General features: G+C 49.1%; 2 protein-coding genes across 10 annotated transcripts in view; one reads left to right on the top strand and one right to left on the bottom strand.

Moving 5' to 3' along the window:
• Positions 1 to 718: 718 nt before the first annotated feature.
• SMPD1 (sphingomyelin phosphodiesterase 1) lies at positions 719 to 7,271 on the top strand. Its single transcript, XM_072610147.1, has 6 exons — positions 719 to 1,469; positions 2,503 to 3,275; positions 4,394 to 4,565; positions 4,959 to 5,035; positions 6,055 to 6,200; positions 6,347 to 7,271. Exons 1-6 carry the CDS (start codon positions 1,170 to 1,172, stop codon positions 6,754 to 6,756), a joined length of 1,878 nt encoding a protein of 625 aa, XP_072466248.1. The 5' UTR covers positions 719 to 1,169; the 3' UTR covers positions 6,757 to 7,271.
• A 424-nt stretch (positions 7,272 to 7,695) lies between these two features.
• The window catches only part of APBB1 (amyloid beta precursor protein binding family B member 1), a 29,786-nt gene continuing 18,421 nt past the window's right edge, over positions 7,696 to 19,060 (bottom strand). For 7 of the 9 annotated variants that reach the window (XM_072610143.1, XM_072610142.1, XM_072610138.1 and 4 more), the window contains 12 exons: positions 17,065 to 17,240; positions 16,508 to 16,564; positions 16,314 to 16,399; positions 16,049 to 16,109; positions 15,669 to 15,818; positions 15,231 to 15,358; positions 14,706 to 14,820; positions 14,451 to 14,535; positions 13,884 to 13,967; positions 10,383 to 10,498; positions 8,534 to 8,710; positions 7,696 to 8,368 (listed from right to left, as the gene is read on the bottom strand). In XM_072610143.1, the coding sequence (XP_072466244.1) occupies positions 8,201 to 8,368; positions 8,534 to 8,710; positions 10,383 to 10,498; positions 13,884 to 13,967; positions 14,451 to 14,535; positions 14,706 to 14,820; positions 15,231 to 15,358; positions 15,669 to 15,818; positions 16,049 to 16,109; positions 16,314 to 16,399; positions 16,508 to 16,564; positions 17,065 to 17,240 (1,403 nt within the window). In that variant the 3' untranslated portion in view covers positions 7,696 to 8,200. Of the gene's footprint in view, positions 8,369 to 8,533; positions 8,711 to 10,382; positions 10,499 to 13,883; positions 13,968 to 14,450; positions 14,536 to 14,705; positions 14,821 to 15,230; positions 15,359 to 15,668; positions 15,819 to 16,048; positions 16,110 to 16,313; positions 16,400 to 16,507; positions 16,565 to 17,064; positions 17,241 to 18,747; positions 19,007 to 19,060 lie in introns of those variants that run through there. The other 2 variants (XM_072610146.1, XM_072610145.1) reach the window with 2 other exon arrangements.

Raw genomic sequence — 19,060 nt, 5'->3', positions numbered from 1 at the left:
CATTTCAGGATAGCTAGGTGGCACAATGGATTGAATTCTGAGCCTGAAGTCAGGAAGACCTGAGTTCAAATCCTGACCTCAGACACTTAACAGCAGTGTGACCCTGAACAAATCACCTGTTTGCCTCAGTTTCCTCATCTGTAAAGTGAGGTAGAGAAGGAAATGACCAATGTCTCCAGTATCTTTGCCCAGAAAATCCAAACGGTGTCAGAAACAACTGAACAAGAACTCCATTTCAGTTCTTGACACTGAGTCAAAAATGACCTTGACAGATCAAAATTGGAAGAATGTATAGCTACTGAGGAATTCTCCAGAGGGAGCCAATCTTGCTCAGAGACTCTTGCCGCTGATCATCAGGGAGAAGGATGATAATATCTCCCTTCTGGCCTCGTAGATCTTAGTACTATGTCTATTGGCAGCAACTCCTTCTAGAGCTTGTCTCAAGTTCACCGAGGGGGTTGGGGAGAGGAGGGTCTTGGAGATGGCTTCATTCTCTAGCTTCTTTCCCAGCATTGGCAAGAGAAGCTGCTGAACTCTTTCATCACACACTTTCCCTTCTCGTGCAAAACAAGTTGGCAGGACTAAATTCTCAAAGCAGTGAAAGCAGTGCAAACTAATTAGAACGCAAGGGCTTATACCTAATTCAGAATCATGAGAACTTAGGTTGCTACTGAACTACAACTCCCATAATCCTCTTCACTGCCACCCTCAATTAAACAGTGCCATTCCCTTCTATTTTAGGTTATTCCCCATCTTAGTTCCCCTTTCTTGGCGGTGTACTAAGAAAGAGGAAGGAGGTTGAAGATAAGGTTGGGGGTAGATAAAAAGAAGACTTAAATCCTATTTCCTCCCCCTGCAGCCCAGGGACAGGGATCCCAGGGACCCCACCCGATCAAGAAGAGCTGGCCCAGCCCAGTCAGCTGACTTTGAGGGACTAGGAGGAAGAGGTGGAGCTGCCTGGCCGGCTTGTCAGCTGAGAAGCCCCGGCGCCTGCAGACAGACCTAGTAAGAAGAGGACATTTAAGCCTCGACAGAGGCCTGGGCATCTGAGGCACCTAGACTCAGGAAAGAAGAGAAACAAGCCAGCCCGCTGAACTGGAGGGACCTGGGTCACAGGGTGCCCAACTGGGCAGGAAACTTGGCCACCATCCTGCCTAGGACATAAAGAAATGCAGCCACACTGGGGCTTTTGTGACTGGATCTTGTGTGATCCCCCAGGGGAGCAGGCCAGGGGTCGGAGACCTCTGAGAATGAGAAAAACCAGACCTCTGGGGAGCATTTGGATTGGCTTGGCCCTGGGTAGCTTCCTGGCTCTCTACTGCTTGGCTGAGGCGAGACCAGAGCCTGGCAGAGGGAACCCCCAATGGCTACGGCAAATCCTCTCTGGGCTCGGTGTTGAATTTGGCTTGCAGAACATCAGCTGCTCTGTCTGCAGGGCCCTGTTCACTGCCATTGACATTGGGCTGAAGGTGAGCTCCAAAAAGGGTCCTCCAAGGGTGGAGCAAGGCCTCCTTGATAACAGGGAAAAACAAGGATTTAGAAAGACTTAGAAAGTCACAAGAGGGTTCCCTGAAGAACTAAAGTAGAAACTTTGTACAGTGAGGGTCTGTGGTACAGTGGTACAGGGAAGGAGGGGAGAAGGGAACAGACGTTAATTAAGCACTTACTATGCGTCAGGCATTGTGCTAAGTGTTTTACAAATATTATCTCATTTGATCTTCATAACCATCCTGGGAGGTAGGTGTTATTACTATCTCCAGTAATAGGAAACTGAGGCAGAGGTTAAGTGACTTGCCCAGAGTCACACAACTAGTAAGTGTTTAAGGCCTGCTTTGAACTCAGGAGACCTCAGTGAGATGAAGCAGGCATGCAGCTAGATCAGACATACTCCAGTGAAAAGCATCTCTTTAAGATGGGAAATCCCAAATGAGAAAAATTTGAAAAGTAGTGCTGATAGGGAGAGTCCTCATAGTGAAGCCGCTCTCTGGACTCTGCCCTTGGGTATGGGAACGCAAGAGATATGCACATTCAGATCTTAATCACTCACCTAGTCCGTCACTGGCAGATATTTGGCAGATATTAAACAAAGCTTCTATTGGCCATCGGGATGGGGTGGAGGTTGTTTAATTCATGGTGTTCAGTGAGGGTGTTGTTTCCGTCCCACACCATTAAGCTGAAGTGGCCCTGAGCCAAATAACAAGCTCGGGCATAGCTTCTGCCCTCTAGAGGTGGTACCATACTGACCACAGGTAGCCTAGAAAAGTAAGTATTTTCCACAGGATGCACGCCAGGGTTAAAGCATAAAATGGGCTTCTGTTGGGATAGAGTCCTGTAAATCTTTATGGTCTGGGTAAAGGTGGAATAAGTCATTACCTCCTTATCATGTGTAGTAGTTTCCTGGTCCTAGGGTGAGATGAGGCCAGGTACCTATGCCTGGGTGGGTATCATTATGTAAATCTGAGTGTAGTATCTTGTCTCTGACCTGTATCTGTCTCCTTGCAGCTGGAACCCAGTGTGGCCCGAGTGGGGCTGGTGGCCACTGCTGTGTGTAAAGAGCTGAACTTGGCACCACCTAACGTGTGCCAGTCTATTATCAAGCTTTATGAGAATGATATGGTGGAGATATGGACACAATCTGTGCTGAGCCCATCTGAAGCCTGTGGGCTACTTCTAGGTTCTTCCTGTGGACATTGGGATATCTTCTCAGCCTGGAATATCTCCTTGCCTGCTGTGCCCAAACCCCCATACCATCCTCCTGCTCCCCCAGCACCTGGTGCCCCCGTCAGCCGTGTGCTATTTCTCACAGACCTACACTGGGATCATGACTACATGGAGGGTGCAGATCCTGCCTGTCCCGACCCCCTGTGTTGCCGAAAAGGTTCAGGTTTGCCACCTTCCTCCCGACCTGGTGCTGGATACTGGGGTGAATATAGCAAGTGTGACCTGCCACTGAGGACCTTAGAGAGCCTGCTAGCAGGGATAGGCCCTGCTGGCCCCTTTGACATGGTCTACTGGACAGGAGATATCCCTGCCCATGATGTCTGGAGTCAGACTCGCCGTGACCAATTGAGAGCACTGACTACCATCACTAACCTTGTAAAGAAGTACCTGGGGCCTGTGCCTGTCTATCCAGCTGTGGGCAATCATGAGAGTGCCCCAGTCAACAGCTTCCCTCCCCCCTATGTGCATGGGAACCACTCATCCAGCTGGCTTTATGAAGCTATGGCCACAGCCTGGGAATCTTGGCTCCCTCGAAAAGCCCTCCACACTCTCAGGTAACTAGAGGCAGGAAAGGGTGGGCAGGAGGTGGAGGTGGGGAGAGAACTGAGTGAAAAGAGAGGATGATAAATGGTAGCTTGGGAAAACATTCCTGGTATCATTGTGGACAGCAAGCAGTTTTCAAAAGGTGGCCCAGGGACCCCTGGTGGCCCCCAAAACCCTTTCCTCAAGGGCAAAGTTATTTTATAATCATACTATGTTTTAAATGCTAACACAGTCTACATTGATAAGTATAACCCACATTAATAAAAAGTTCAATGATTTTTAAGGAGGTCCTGAGACCTTCTAATTTGAGAACTGCTGATGTATAAGATGGGGGAGGGAGGTGCTAGCCACTTTGCTCTTTAATCATCTAGGCTGAACCTTTCTTCCTTTGAATCATTTCATTTCTATCCCCAGCACCTAGCTCAGTGCTTGACACATAGTAGGCACTTTAAAAAATGTTGTTTGATTCATCGTCATCCTAAGTCAGGCCTCTATAACTTCTTGACTGGCCTATTGTTAATAGCCTCCTAGCTGACCTTCTTTCTTCTGTCCAGTCCTTCTCCACACAGTTAATAAATGCTGACAAAAAATACCACTTTCAGAATATTACTCCCCTGCTCATAAATGTTCCATATAACCTACTCTGGTATAACGTCTAAACTGCCCGGTCCAGCTTTCAAGGCCCTCCCAATCTAATTGCAGTTTGTTTGTATGTGCCTCGTCTCCCACTCCTACCCTAAACACATGGTCTGATTTCAAACACCTCACCTTGACTCACCCAGATCCCCTGCCTATAAAGCCCTCCTTGTTCTCTGCAGTAATTCAAATCTTGCCCATCCATCAAGGAGTAGCTGAAGCCTTTCCCAGGCACTCCAGCTAGGGTTCCTATAGCATTAACTCCTTTTGACCTTAGGAGGTGTTTTGTTGCTTTGTTTGACATATCATTATCTGATTGTCCGAGCTGAGTGAGTTTTCTCTACTGGAACTGTAAACCCAGGAAGGGTGGGGCCCACCCTATCTTTGTACTGCTTTCGCATCCCCCACAGGCAGGCCTTCCTCTGATCACTTGGTAACCTTCTATAGATGGTGTTTGCCTTGAATTGACCCAGCACTCTCCCCCATGTTTCAGGACTGGGGGGTTCTATGCCCTCTCACTAAGGCCAGGCCTCCGACTAATCTCTCTCAACATGAACTTTTGTGCACGGGAAAACTTCTGGCTGCTGATTAATTCCACAGACCCTGCAGGGCAGCTGCAGTGGCTGGTGGAAGAACTGCAGGCTGCTGAGGACCAAGGAGAGAAGGTGAGGACGTAGAGCTGGGAGAAGATAGAAGCGGAGGTCTTTGGGGGGCAGGGATAGCAAAGGTGAACACAGGTCAGACCACCTTCCCTGGCCCACTGTTTGAAGGTACAGCCTCGTTTCATCACTCTCGTTGTACTTGGGGGAGATGGTGTGGCTTTCAAGGCTTCTGGCCCTTTAGTAGGCAACTGCTGAGAATGTATTTACATCATCCCACTTCTGTCCCAAAATTCATGGTCTCTGAACAAAGATGGAGCTCCATACCCAATATGTCACACCATGTCTCCTTTATCCAGGGGACATTCATACCCCAAGTCAAAGGGTGCTTTCTGCTTTTAGAGGGCCAGGTAATTCCAATTCCCTATAGCCCCTGTGATGCCACTCCTGTCCCCTCAGGTTCATATCATTGGTCACATTCCCCCTGGGCACTGTCTGAAGAGCTGGAGCTGGAATTACTACCGAATTGTGGGCAGGTAAGAGGAAAGACGGCATTGTGGGGTAGTAGGTAAAGGACTAGTCTACTTGGCTCAGTTCAAGAAGACTTACATTCAAATCCTGCCGCTAATACATGTTAGTGACCAAGGACAAATCACTAAACCTCTCAGTGTACCCACACTACTTTCCAATACTGTTAAATTATAGATGAACTGCTGATCTACATCTGTGGAAGGAGTTTCCACAAAGGGAGTTCCCCAGACCTATACAAGTATATGAGGAAGGTGAGATCTAAGGAGAGAAACAGAGCATAATTTGGGATAGGAAAGTGTTACAGCTAATTTATAGCACTTAAGCTTACAAGAAAGGCAGGTAGGTGATGTGCTGGAATTGGAGTCAGGAAGACACATGTTCCTGAGTTCAAATCTGGCCTCAGACACTTATTATCTGTGTGACCCTGGGCAAGTCACTTCACCCCATTTGCCCCACTTCCTCATCTATAAAATAACCTGGAGAAGGAAATGGCAAATCACTCCAGTATCTCTGCCAAGAAAACCCCAAATGGGGTTAATGGAGAGTTGGACAGGACTGAAACAACTGAATGACAGTAATAGTTTACAAAGCCTTTTCCATAACTTTTCCCATTTACTCCCACAATAACTCTGCTAGATATAATAGGTACCTAACGATGACACCTCTTTTCACTTCAAAGATGAAGAAACTGATAAGGTGAGAAGCTAAGTGACTTACCCCACATTCACCTCGGCCTAAAGAAATGAGTTATTGTAATGATATAGATGGGCACTGTAAATTAAGAGCACTGCGCTAGGGAAGAGGATCTGTTTGAAGTGTGTCTCTGCCACTTATTCCCTACATGACCCACAGCAGGTTGATTCACCTTTCTTTGAATTAGCTTGCTCCTCTATAAAAATACACAGGTTAGGCTTTGATCCCTAAAACATTTTCTAGTTATAAAGCAACAGTCCTATGAATTACCAGGATGCCCCGTCCTCATTGCTCCTTAGAATGAACCAACGAATGTCTTTCCCTTTACTAGGTATGAAAACACCATAGCTGCTCAGTTCTTTGGACACACCCATGTGGATGAATTTGAGATTTTCTATGATGAAGAGACCCTGAGCCGACCTTTGGCTGTGGCCTTCTTGGCCCCAAGTGCCACCACCTATGTGAACCTTAACCCGGGTGAGTAGGACAGAAGGACACCTGCTTAGCTAACTGGGTAAGGGGTGGGTGGTGGGCTATATAACCATCTGTACCTGCCTCAACCCTTGTGGGCTGTTAGTTCCTCTGGATTGTACCTCTGACCCCTTTCCTGTCCTCCCTTGTAGGTTATCGAGTCTACCTAATTGATGGCAACTACCCAGAGAGTTCCCATGTGGTCCTGGACCATGAAACCTACATTCTGAACCTGACATTGGCCAATGCTCCTGGGGCCACCCCCAGCTGGGAGTTTTTGTATCGGGCCCGAGAAACCTATGGACTTCCTAATGCCCTACCAGCTGCCTGGCATGACCTAGTGTACCGCATGAGGGGGAATGAAAGACTTTTTCAGATCTTCTGGTACCTGTACCACAAGGGCCACCCTCCTGTAGAACCCTGTGAGGGGCCTTGTCGCCTTGCTACCCTCTGTGCCTTGCTCTCTGCCCGCTCAGATAGTCCTGCTCTCTGTCGCCACTTGGTACCAGACCTGCCTTTACCCCACACTGGAAGTCTTTGGCAGAGGCTTGCATTCTGCTAGCAAAGGACAGCTCAGATAGACTGCAGGGATCAGGAAGGAGGAGGAGGCCCTGTGCATTGCTGAAGGGAGGATTGCAAGATCTCTATCTCCATCAAGCATTACACAGGAGGAGGAGGGTTACATAATCTAGTTGTGCCTTCGAATTCGGTGAGCCAGGATGGTTGATTTCTATTTCCCTGAGAGCACCTGAGAGACCTGTTTGGCTGGACAGGAAGGAGGAAACAGCTAGCTCTTAGGACACAGCTGAGGGCCTAAAATTGAAGCTTCTATGTAAGCAACACCCCTTAAGACTATATAGCTCCTACTTCCCTCAGGACCACACACAGGTAAAAACAGGACCTGGACCTTAGCAGCAACCCCTTCCCTTGCCCTCAAACTGACACCAGTTGCTTCAGATATCAGAACTGAATGGGCAGAGATGAAGGGCTAGTGCCTCCCTTTGCCCGCTGGACAGGAGCTCCCCATCCAAGGTCACCTAATGCCCAGGAACAGTTACAATAAATGTGTATGACTCAGTGGCCTCCTTTCCTCATTGCACTGTCCTTCCTGGCACAAACACAGACCCAGCAAGCCCTTCATCATTGTTTCTAATCAACAGTTCCATACCCTCTACTACAGACTGAGGAAGGTCTTGTGCCAGGGTCCTTAGATCAGGGATCATAAAGGGGCACCAAATGAGTCACTGACAGCTTTTACTCAAAAGACAAGGGAGATTTAGATCTTCCTCACAGAAATTCTGGGATGAAGTAATTGTTGACCTCCTGGATTGCTTCAACAATGGAAGGCAGAGGGAAGATGGAAGGGAGTCGTGTGTGGCCAGCGCTAGCATGCAGCCTAGGGGAACAACTTCATGGCCTTATTACAAGGTGCCCAACTTTTCCCTTCCTGAGGGGGTGGCTCTGGGGTAGAGAGGCAACAAAGCCCACAGTTAGGCAGGCATCAGGATGGGCGCACAGACAGGCTTTATTAGTGAACACAAATAGCCAGTGCCCACAGAACAGGAGGAGGGGTGTTCCCCTACTCCCACCCTCACTGCCCTTGGGCTACAGGCCCAGCCAGTAAAGGGAAAGTCAGGCCAAAGGCCTATCTTTTCTACCCAGACTGACTGATACACATGGCAAAGACACAGGAACCCTTGGGCTGGGATAGCATCAGTGTCCCAGGACAGGGGCCCCATTGCGGAGTCTGGCCATGAGGCCCATTTGTTCTACCTTCATGCTTCAGTCTCCTCCTTCCCTGTGGGCCTGCAGTCCCACCTTCCTCCCCACCCCCCAGGCAGGGAGCCACTGTGGAAGCAGTGCCAGATGGCCCTGGCCCAGAGCAGCATCAGGAGGGGCCTGAAAAGCTGCCCTGGGCCCCTCCCCACCCCATATCTTAGAGTTCCCCAGGGCCCCAGGGCAGGTTAGGGGATGGTCTGGACCCAATGCAGACCCTGCAAGGCTTTTCAGGGTGTATGGGTTCCTAGCCTTTTAGGTTTGAGTGTGCCCAGAAGAGACTGTACCCCTTTTCGGACAGTACAGCCCACACGACGAGCAACCGAATCCGCAGGGGGTGCCGGGAGACAAGAGCTGGAAGCCTGGGGACGGGCATCCAGGCACTTCTGGTACCGAAGCTAGAGGGAAAGGAGACAGGCAATCAGGTACAGTCTTCAGCTCCAGCCTGCCTATTCAGTCTGGGAACCCCCACTCCATACCCTTGCTCCCTGTAAAGCCCTATCTTCCCTCCCATCCCATCCTAGCAGGCAGCCCCCTTTATTTTTCCCCAGCCCACAACTTACCATGCAGGCAGCCTGTACAGCCTCAGAGAGGCTAGCTGCATTGGGCTCACACCAAAACATGTGGCAGTAGAAAGTGGAAGGACCGGCAGCCATGATGAAGGCGAAAGTGTGGACATCTCTGCCCACCGCCAGGAAAGACAGGAACCGTACCCTGCATTCTCCCAGAACTGCCTCCGTCTGGGAAGATAATTAGGAAAGGCAATTATTACAGATCCACACCCCTTCTGACAGGGACAAAAGGCCCCTACATAGATCTCAATGGTCCTGTCACTGCTTCTCTCTGAAGCATGAGTTCTTAATCTGTGATCTGTGAACCTATAGGGTTGTTTTAAAATTATTTTGATAAGTTATATTTCAATGTAATTACTTTCCTTGGTAATCCTGTGTATTTTATTCATTTAAAAATATTCTGAGAAGGCCATGACATAACAAAAATGAAGAACTAAAAGGGATAGACGCCCTCGTATTTTTTTAGCACAAAAAAACCCATCAAGGTTTAGTGGACCACAGTCTCAACAGGGCTACACACTTCAGTTTACATTAATAGAAGTAGAGTGTTCCAAGTAAGGGAGGAGACAGCCTCATCAACCCCTGTCTTAGTCAGACTAGGTCTGAAACAATGTCCCATTCGGGGGCAGGGGGGCGGGGGGGGGGGTCCCTGACAAACCAAGAACAGTCCTAGGAAGATGAGCAGATTAGTGAAAGGATTGAAAATCTCATCATAGTAAGCTCAAGGATGTTTATTTAGTCTGGAGAAAATTGGGAGGGGGCAGGGAGAGATAAATGGATCATAGGTTTAAGACATCATTTGTCCAGTCCTCTTATTCTACAGATGAGGAATCCAAGGTCCACATGGATTAAACAACTTGCCCAAGATGGCACAGAGTAAGTGGCAGAGTTAGGATTTGAACTTGGGTCTTCCGACTCCAAAGCCAGGGCTCCTTCCACTATACCACACTGCTTTGTGACATTGATCTGTCAAGATCTGAAGGGCTGGCCTTGGCTCTTCTTGGCCCCAGACAGGAAAACTCAAGAGCAAGAGGATTTCAGCTCAATACAAGGAAAAAGTTTCTAACAATATGAGCTGTCCAGGAGGAGAAGGGGCAGCACTGAGTGTACTAATGAGCTTCCTATCGTGGAGGCAGCGAGGGGGCACATTAGGAAGGGCACTAGGTCTGGAGTCAGGAAGATTCGAGTTCAAGTCCTACTTCAAACACTTCTTAGGTGTGTGGCCCCTGGCAAGTCACTTGTTGTATTTATCTCAGTTTCCTCAACTGTAAAATGGGGATAATAATAACACTTATTTTGGAAAATAGGGATGGTTGTGAAAAGCAAGTAAAACAATCTTCATAAATTTCTTACTTGGCAGTGTCTAACACGAAGTAGGTGCTCAATAAATACTTGTTTTCCTCCCCACCCCAATTTTCATAGACCCTTAAGCAGAGACTAGACCTGTTAAGGATGGTATAAAATGACTCATCATGCTAACAGGGACTGAACTATAAATGGTCTTTGAGCTCCCTTCAGTAGGTCTGATATTCTATGATTCAAATTTGAGGAGAATGAGACAGCCCCATTACCTACCTACACTGATGTAGCACTGTTTCTTAGAGGGAAATGGGAGGAGGCCACTAGTGAACTACATCCACTAAGTGCCTACTGTGTGCAGCATGTTCTTCATATGGAGAGGTGCTAGGAGCATCCATTTTTAAATTTTTACTAACTCACCCATGGTTGTCACACAGTCAATCACCCTTCCCTCCCCCCATGGCAATCGGCCTACAGCAGAAGACACCAGAGCTTGGCATCATTAGCCACCTCCCTTCTTCCCTCCTTGCCATGGTCTCACCTGCTGGTGCAAGATGGTGAGTGTAGCAGGAGCCACACTGACATGACTAGGAGTCCACTGCTCCCTGCTGCTGGTGGCCAGAACTGACTCCAAGGCGCCATTGATCACATCCACACCTGAAGACCCAAAGAGATAGCACATGTGCACGCACGTGCACACACACACACACACACACACACCAACACACTGTGAGGAGTCATACCACCAGGACAGTATCCACCATTATCAATAATAACTGGTATTTGTGTCATATATGTCAGTTACACCCTATGTAGTAAGAGGCAGTGGGGTGGGCTGGTCTCAGAGCCAGGAAGCCCTGGGTTCGGGTCCTGCTTCTGATATATCCTGCCTATGTGGTGCCAGATAAATCGCTTGCCCTCTCAGTGCTGTAGGAAAAGATTAAGAATAAGTTGCTGAGAAGGGACCAATCTACTTGCATAGAGGGAGCTCCCTATAACAATAAAAGGCCCAGTTCCTGTCCCAATTTATACAGCACTTTAAATTTTGTCAAGCACTTTATGTACGTTATCTTCACAGCTAACTTCTGGGCAACAGGCACTACAGGTTTTATGGATGAAGCCACCAAGATCCAAGAAGTGAAGAACTCTGCCCACAGTCACTCACTGGTCACTGCCCATAAATGTCAGAAGCAAGATCTGAACCCAGGCCTACCTGATTCCAAATTCAGCATTCTTAATTAACCTCCACACTATGATGTCAAAATACATACACACTACTGCAGGGACAGACACATACAACTTACCTTCTCAAGACACCCCTTACCAGACCACAGGGCCTCTTCTCCTTCCTCACTGCTACCTCCCCCCTTCTCTGTGACACGTGGCACTGCTCTGTCACCCTGAAGCTGTCCTTCCTTGGCTTCTAAGATCATTGTTCTTTCATCTCTGACCTCTTCTGTCTCCTTCCCAGGCTCCTCCTCTCACCCCAATCCTTCACTGTGATTGCGCCTCAAGACTGAGAATTGTTCCAAATTCTCTCCCCTAGAGAGCTCATCTGCTGCCTGTCCTGGCTTCCTTTCTCATCTCTTAACAGACAACTCCCAAATCTACATCTAGCCAACTGTCAAATAAGAACACAAGACCTGGGTTCTAGCTCCAGCAAAGCTATGTGATCTAAGAGAAGGCATTTAGAACCACAGAAACTTGGAGCTGGAAGGGAACTCATAAGTGTCAGTTTATATGCTTTCTTCTTCATAGGAGGAATCTCAGGCCTAGGGAGGAAGTGACTTCAATTTATGATCCACTAGTAGGCTGTCAGCTCCTCAACTGAAGGGATGTTAGTTTTCATCTTTGTGGCCCGTAGGCTCAGGGTCCTGCACATAGTAGGGAATCAGCAAATGTTTGCTGAATGTCAAGGCTAAATTGGCCAAGGTCACATAACAAGCTGTTTGCAGAGTGAACTTTGGGATCCAGATCCCCCAACTTTACACTTCAGGAATCAGTAGACCCCAGTCATGTCAGAGTGGTTCCTGCTACACCCATCATCTTGTACTTAAGCTCTCTGGGTCTGTGTAAAGTGGGGGTATATGGGAAAAAGGATCTCTAAGAGCTAGACGGCACAAAGGCTATAGAGTACTAGGCTTGGATTCAAGAAGACCTGAATTCAAATTGAGCCTCAGAAACTCTCTAGCTGTATGATCCTTGGCAAGTCACTTAACCTTTATCTGCCTCAGTTTTCTCAACTATAAAATGAAGATAATAATAGCACCTACCTCCCATATTGTCATGAGGACCAAATAAGATGATATTTGTAAAGCACTTAGAACAGGGTTAGTGCTATATAAATGCCTTTCCTTCCACACCACTATTTGGCATAGTGCATAAAGTTGGGATCAAGAAAATCAGAGTTCAAATCCTGACTCAAACCACTTTTTTCTAGTTGTGTGACCCTGAACAAGCCACTTAACCTCTCTGTGCTCAGTTTCCTCCTTCACAAAAGGAGTTTAGACTAAATGGCATCCAAGGTTTCCTCTAGTTTGAAGTCTATAGTCTGATGCTTCCATGACCTTACCACTCTCCCAGGTTCCAAATTTTTGGATCCCCTTCAATTAAAAGGGAGGGAAGATGGGCTCACTCACCAAATTCTGTTAATTCTACCACACAACTTCATGTCTGTAGCCTTCTCATCATCGCCCACTGCCACCACCCTCATCTAAGCCCTCATACTCATGTCTAGATTAAGAAGCAGTACTGATAATGAGTGCTACAGGAAGTCAAGGGAGTAAGAGTTCTGTTTTTAACAATATTGCTGGGAAACAGGGAAAGTGTGATTTGATCCAGGCCTTGAAAGATGGGAAGGACTGAGGCAGGGAGAGTGTTGGGTGGTACAAAGAGAGGGAAAGCAGAAGAGAGAATTGTTAAGTAATGTTTGCGAACTCAAACTAAGTTCAACCAGCCGGGCTGGAGAGAGCCCAATTGTTGTGGAGTCAAAGGGCACAGCAAAAAAGACAGAGAGGGGTCCAGTGACAGCGGTACTTGGCAAGCTGGGCAGAGGAGACTAGCTAGACTTTACTCCATAGGAAAGTACTGAAATTCTTAAGTAAGAAAAGTGTCATCCAGTAGCAGGTGAAGATGCATGAGAAATGTAGTGCTAGACATAGAAATTTGAGAATCAGGCAATATGACGTTCTAATAAAAGAAGGAATGGGATTAGTTCAACTGTAACATCAAAGAGAAGCTGATGCTGGCTATCAAAGGGAGGAAAAAAATAGAATGGTACGTAGTGGGGAACATAAGGTGGCAGTAAAACTGAGAGATGGGAAAGCCTGTGTATGTGAGGGCAGAGGAGCCAGCAGAGAAGGCATGGGGGCAGGGAAGGTGGGGTGGAGGAAGAATTAATTGTGCGTGAGACCCTCAGCAGGTGTTAGTGGAAAATCCACACAGACAGGGTTCAGGAGAGTGTTCTCACCTCTGTGCTCGTTCCTGTCTCTGAAATGAACTCAAGACTAAATCTGCCTCCTACCAGCTTCCCCCTATTGCTTCTAGTTCTGCCCTCTAGGACCCTGGGGATACAGCTACATGTGACAGCCCTGCAGACACTGGATGACAGATAATCTGTCCCGATTTCTAAGTCTCTTCCTCAGACCAAACTTTCCCAATCCCTTTAACTAGGCATTGTCTGTAATGATGTCAAGATCCAGGATGGAGATACTCCAAGAAAGCTAACTGATCTGATCTCTGTTCCTCCTTCCCCACCCCCACACCCACACAAGTGAAAAGGACAGAGAGGGAATAATGGCAGAATTGTAGAGATCGTGTCAGGGCAACCATCCAGTGGCTGAACGTGGGCGGTGGAAGGTCCTAGTGGTGGGCTGAATTCTGTGTGTCCAGAGAATGACAGCAAGGGAAATGAGAGGGCCTCAAAAAATATCACCCCTCACTTAAAGAAGGGGTGAAGGTTTGCTGAACTGAGGTCAGTGGAGAGGTATTGGGGATGGCAAGGTGGGGGCAACAGAGCTAGAGAAGACAACAACATACATACCCACTGGCTTAGCAACAGGCACATTCCCTAGGTAATAGACTTGGAACTTCTGTACCAGCTCATTCTTCGGGGCTGGGAATTCCACTGGGGGAAGGGAAGGGAAGGGAAGGGAAGGAAAGCATGGGTCTGACATGTTAATTTTGGCCCCCAGCCCACTCCACCAGATAAGAAATAGTTTGCAGCCCAGTGACAAGATCCCAGCTCACAATCCCAGGGCCTAGACCTTCTGATCCTCTGCTTTCCCCAGATCATCCTCCAGCTTCACTCCCTCCAAATCCAAATCCCTTCAATGATACGATGGGTTGATTTTGATTATCAATCTTCCCAAGTGATTTGTGTACAGCTGGAGCAAGCTGTGTGTACTATGTTTCTAACCTACATTTTCTACAGAAAATACATGGATACTCCCTCTGCCCCATCACAACTGGCTCCCAAGGATGGGAGTTGCAGTTCCTCCTTCCTCAAGGTCTCTCACATAACCCAACTAGGACTCTGCACACTAGGAGGCCCCGTACCAGGGGCCATCTGCCTGCATGGATGAATGTGGGGTTTGGAGAAGGCCCTGACCTTGGAAAGGAACATCCACCATTTTGGAGTGATCCAAGGACAGGCCATTCACTAAGCAGCGGGCACTTCGGCGTTCAGCCATGATCTGTGGGAACGAAACATTGTTACCTGGTCTTCCTATGCCTTTGATTCCCTCATCCCACAGGTGGCCTCCCAGTGATTCCCTTGGCAGGAGTCAAGTTCAGTAGAAAACCCATATCCCATGCAGGTCTCCCAGTCCCCTCTGGGAATCAGGGACCAGGGCAAGGGGCATGCCTTAGAGCAGATCTCATGCAGACTGGTGGCTATATTCTTGGCAGGTGCTTCGCAGCGAAACACGTGGCACTTGAGCATCTGGGTCAGCTTGTCCCGGGCCACGTAAGCAAAGTCCCTGTGGGGAAGACAGGTCAGTCAGCATCTCCCCATTCTGCCAGACTCCAAATCTCCAGTGGGGTGACAGTTGGTGAAAAAGGATTATCCAAACCTAGTATCTTGGGGGCTGTGGGCACTAACCCCTAGCTTATGGGTAATGGGCATGCTGCAGATGAGGGATGGAAGGACAGGGACAGCAGATAGGATGGGGGATGGGAAAATGCTAGGAGCTTAGTAGGCACTGCTGGGGCCTCAGAGCAAGCTAAGGCATAGGGTATAGGGGAGCACAATACCTCTCTCTGGGTCCGGCAGCAGAAATGAGGCAAAGAGCATGATTAGAGAAGAGGGGCCCTACCCTGGTAGCTGGGTGGGCCCCTTGCCCCAGGCAGAGCCCATCCAACCCCCCACCAGGAACCCCTGAGCCCACACCTTCCACTGTCCCGCCCGACGCCCCACACCCGGATGCTGATGATGGGCTGTGAATGCAACACTGTCTGTCCATGGGGTTCCACCAGCTTTAGTGTTTCGTCTTCCAGCTGCAGCAGCATGTCCTTTCCCTGAGGGTGGAGGTAGGGAGAAGCACAGAGCACCTGTCAGAGCAGGCCTGGGCGGGGTGGGAAGGTGGAGATAACACCTGGTACAGTGGTCTTGGATGGGGAGGGGCATACTAGACAACTGTCACAGCAGACCTGCTGGGGGTGAAGCAGCAGACAGGGAAGGCTTACTGCACAAATTTCTGGTTCTCCCCTGGCTCTGACACACTTCTGATCCATACCCACCTTGCAGGCCCAGGCCCTTTGGGCAGGCTCACTCACACACAGCCTCCCCCATTAGTGGGTTCAGGAGCAGACTTCTCCCCCTGCTCACCTCCCCCCAGCCTCCCTGGGCTGGGTCATGCAGGTTGTGTTTGTGGTAGGAGAGCTGGCGGATGCAGTTGTTGACAGCCACACTGCTGCGTCCAGGGGCTAGCTCCTCTTCAGTCATCTCCACCCAGCCCAGAGAGCGCACGGCAAAGCACTACCATTGGGGGAAGGGAAGGGAGGAACACGGAGAAGGTGCATGTATGTGGGAGCCCTGGGCAGTGTAGGGTGGGGCAATCTTGGCCTGCCACAGAGTATGTGGAGGACCAAGAGGACCCTAGCTAGGTACAGTGAAGGGTCCCAGCCTCCAGTCACCCCCTACCCAAGGACTTCTCCCCATTCTCTCTAGTCACATACGGTCATCCCCAGCCAACTCAGCCAACCAACCTTGGCCCCCAGATTGGTGTTTAGAAGAGGTGACTTCTCCTGCTCTTGGGGCAAGCCAGTGCTACAGGAGGAGAGAAAAGAATTACCCATCTGTGACAGAAAAGACACCCCTCCCATTGGAGACAAGCCCAGTGTCCTAGAATGCAGCTAGGCCCAAGGCGTCACCCCACCAGCACCAGAAGGACCCCAAGCTCCATACTTTATATTCAGTGATTTATCTTCTACTGTCTCAAGTCCCTGACCCTTTCCCCTTTCCTCCCCTCACCCAATATTCAGAGCTTGGAAGGATAGGGCCCCATCTTCAGAGTCCTTTCTTTCTGGCTCCATGGGGGGCTCTTCACTGGCCACATCCTAAGGAGAAATGATAGTAATAGGAAAGGGGCCAACACAGCTCCTCTTACTCCCAGGATTCCCTGCCCATCATCCGAGGGGCTCTTGCTCTGGAGTCTTCTCACATACCTTCCAGAACTCGCCATCCTCAAAGGTCTCTCCATGGCCAAAACCAGTCCAGGTGAGCTGAGGGAAGAAGGCATGGAGAGCTGGGATGTAGTAGTACATGCCTCTAACCTGATACCCCACTCCTAAAACATTTATTCAAGGGCCCAGCCCCTAGCCACCTACCCAACTGGACCCAAAGAGAGTCATAAAAGCTGTTCAGGTTAGGTATTGCTTTAGTCCAGGAACAGAGGGAGTAGACAGTGCAAGAATTAAGAGTTAGGAAGACCTGGATTCAAATCTTGTCTCTGATACTTAATGACAGTTAATTGACCATGTACAAGTCACTTAACCTTGCTAATTCTTCATCTGTAAAATGGGAATAATAACCAATATACCTGTCTTACAGGTTTTGGAGGTTCAAATGAAGTAATGTGTGGAAAGACCCTGAAAACCTTAAAGCACTGTATGTAAGTGCCAGTTATCATGGAGGGTAAGGACGGGAGAGCAGAGTTAGGGGTGAGTCTTCCCTTTCCCTCAGGAAACTGACAGGTGGCTCTAAGTGGGAAGACATGCTTCACCTGAGGCTCATCAGTGGGGCTGCTCCCCTGTGAGGGTGGGGCCCGGCCAGGGGGCTCCCACTGGGTGGTTCCAGTTGGGATGTGCCAATAATAGGTTCCTGAGGTGTCCTGAACCCTCATCCATCCGGAAGGCAGATCTGAATCCGTCTCGAATGAATTCCGGTTCCAGAAGGAGTCTGCCATGAGATGGATTTATTATGAGATTACCTTTCCACAGTCAGGATAAACTGCCATCTTCCCCACCTCTTGCCAGGGTGGTCTCATAGACTCCCATCCTATACCTCCCAGCTGGTCTCCCTGTACCCAGGGGGAGCACCAATATGAGCTATTAGGGGCTTAAGATCTGGGCCCAGGGTTACAGGTGACAGGCTAGGAGGTGGATCCAAGGTGGGCATCCTAGTCTGACCTCTCACAAGGAGACAGGGATCCAGGGATACTGAAGTGACCAGGCTTTCCAAGAGCATTAGGTAGCAGCACCTGAAGAATCTAGGATTGTACTGTTCACTCTACAGCGTCCAGTTCATGTTCCCAGCACTGGGGACTCTTTTGTGAGCATGTGAGTATATGTATGTGTGCACATATTTAAGCATGTATACCAGTGTTTTAGTAATGAGAACATGCACACATCATACCACCAAACACACTCATACCATCATTCATGCTTAAACCACACACATACATGCATGCATACATATGCTACATATTAATAATGAATCATGTTAAAAAAAAAGAGCGGCCCCAGGTACAGGGCATGACAGACAAGGAGTTAGGGACCATACAGAACTCAGGAATAACTAGCCTGGATCTACTTATACACATACACATGTATATACGTGCCCCACATATGTACACAAATATCCATTTGTGCAAATATCATATACCCAGTAACTCCCTCCAAGACACCACACATACTGTGGACACACTCATGCCAAGATACATTATGCAAATATAACATATACAAACACATACCCCAAAAAACCTCATACAGTATACATGTCCCATACCCCACACACACATATTACAAACACATCTCCTCCAGGCTGTGCACATACCATACACATATTCTAAATCCACCACACACCGAGCAACCCCCCCATAACAGCCATCAGTGCACACGTATGCCATGCATCTGTGCTGCTCACAAGCACATGCCATATACATGCATGTACACATAACTGCAAATGCACACAATATCCTTTGCCCTTTTATTCCCTCTGACCCAGATGTTGTAAGGTGAGTGATACTCTCAGCCCCTCCCTTACCCGATTCTCCCACCCCTAGCACCCTGCCTACTGCTCCCACCTTAAACAGTCTGCCTAGGAGCTCTCCTTGGCTCAATCTTTGCCCTCACCTGGGCTGCTGTCCTGCAGGATGATGGCCAGGAAGAAATCTTGAGAGAACATGCTGCTTGACTGGGGCCCCTCCCACCCTCAGGCCCTGGCTCCAGCCTGGGGCCCCCACTGTCCTCTTCCTTTGCCCTGCTGGGCTTCAGCACAGTGCTACGTGCTGGTACTGGGCTCAGGAGAACAGCTGCTCCCCTCCCCCTCCCTCTCCCACTCCAGCTCCCTTTTCCTCTCCCCACCAGGGCAGAGCCATCTGCCAGGCTTCTTCCTCCCCTCTAAGCCAAGAGGAGGAGGAGCCCAGCACACCTCCCCTCCCCACCCCACCTTCACCCCCACTCACCTCTAGGGGCAGGAGGCTGCGATGGCAGAGGTTAACACTCAGAGCTGGAGGGGCAGCCTAGCTGGCAGTAACGGGGACCCTGCCTTCACTACAATGCAGCTCCAGCCCTTCACGGCTCCCACCTCCACCCAAAATCCCCCCTCCCCATCCCGAGCCTGAGCTATTTCCATCATTTCCCTACGTCAAGCATTCACAGCTCCACACACACACACACACACACACACACACACACACACACACACACACACACACACACACACACACACACACACACACACACATAGCCAAGGAGACAGGATACCCTAAACCACCT

This window comes from Notamacropus eugenii, chromosome 5 (assembly GCF_028372415.1).
Source record: "Notamacropus eugenii isolate mMacEug1 chromosome 5, mMacEug1.pri_v2, whole genome shotgun sequence".
In the NCBI taxonomy this organism is placed as follows: Eukaryota; Metazoa; Chordata; class Mammalia; order Diprotodontia; family Macropodidae; genus Notamacropus; species Notamacropus eugenii.
The sequence above is the reverse complement of the archived record's forward strand: the minus strand, read 5'-3'. Positions and strand labels throughout refer to the sequence as shown.

What these genes read in the sequence shown, in the direction of transcription:
- SMPD1 (XM_072610147.1), top strand. Translation starts at nt 1,170, where the DNA reads ATGCAGCCACACTGGGGCTTTTGTGACTGGATCTTGTGTGATCCCCCA. An exon ending in AAAGCCCTCCACACTCTCAG is followed by an intron (nt 3,276 to 4,393) that starts GTAACTAGAGGC and finishes CCCATGTTTCAG; the next exon opens with GACTGGGGGGTTCTATGCCC. An exon ending in CTGAGGACCAAGGAGAGAAG is followed by an intron (nt 4,566 to 4,958) that starts GTGAGGACGTAG and finishes CTGTCCCCTCAG; the next exon opens with GTTCATATCATTGGTCACAT.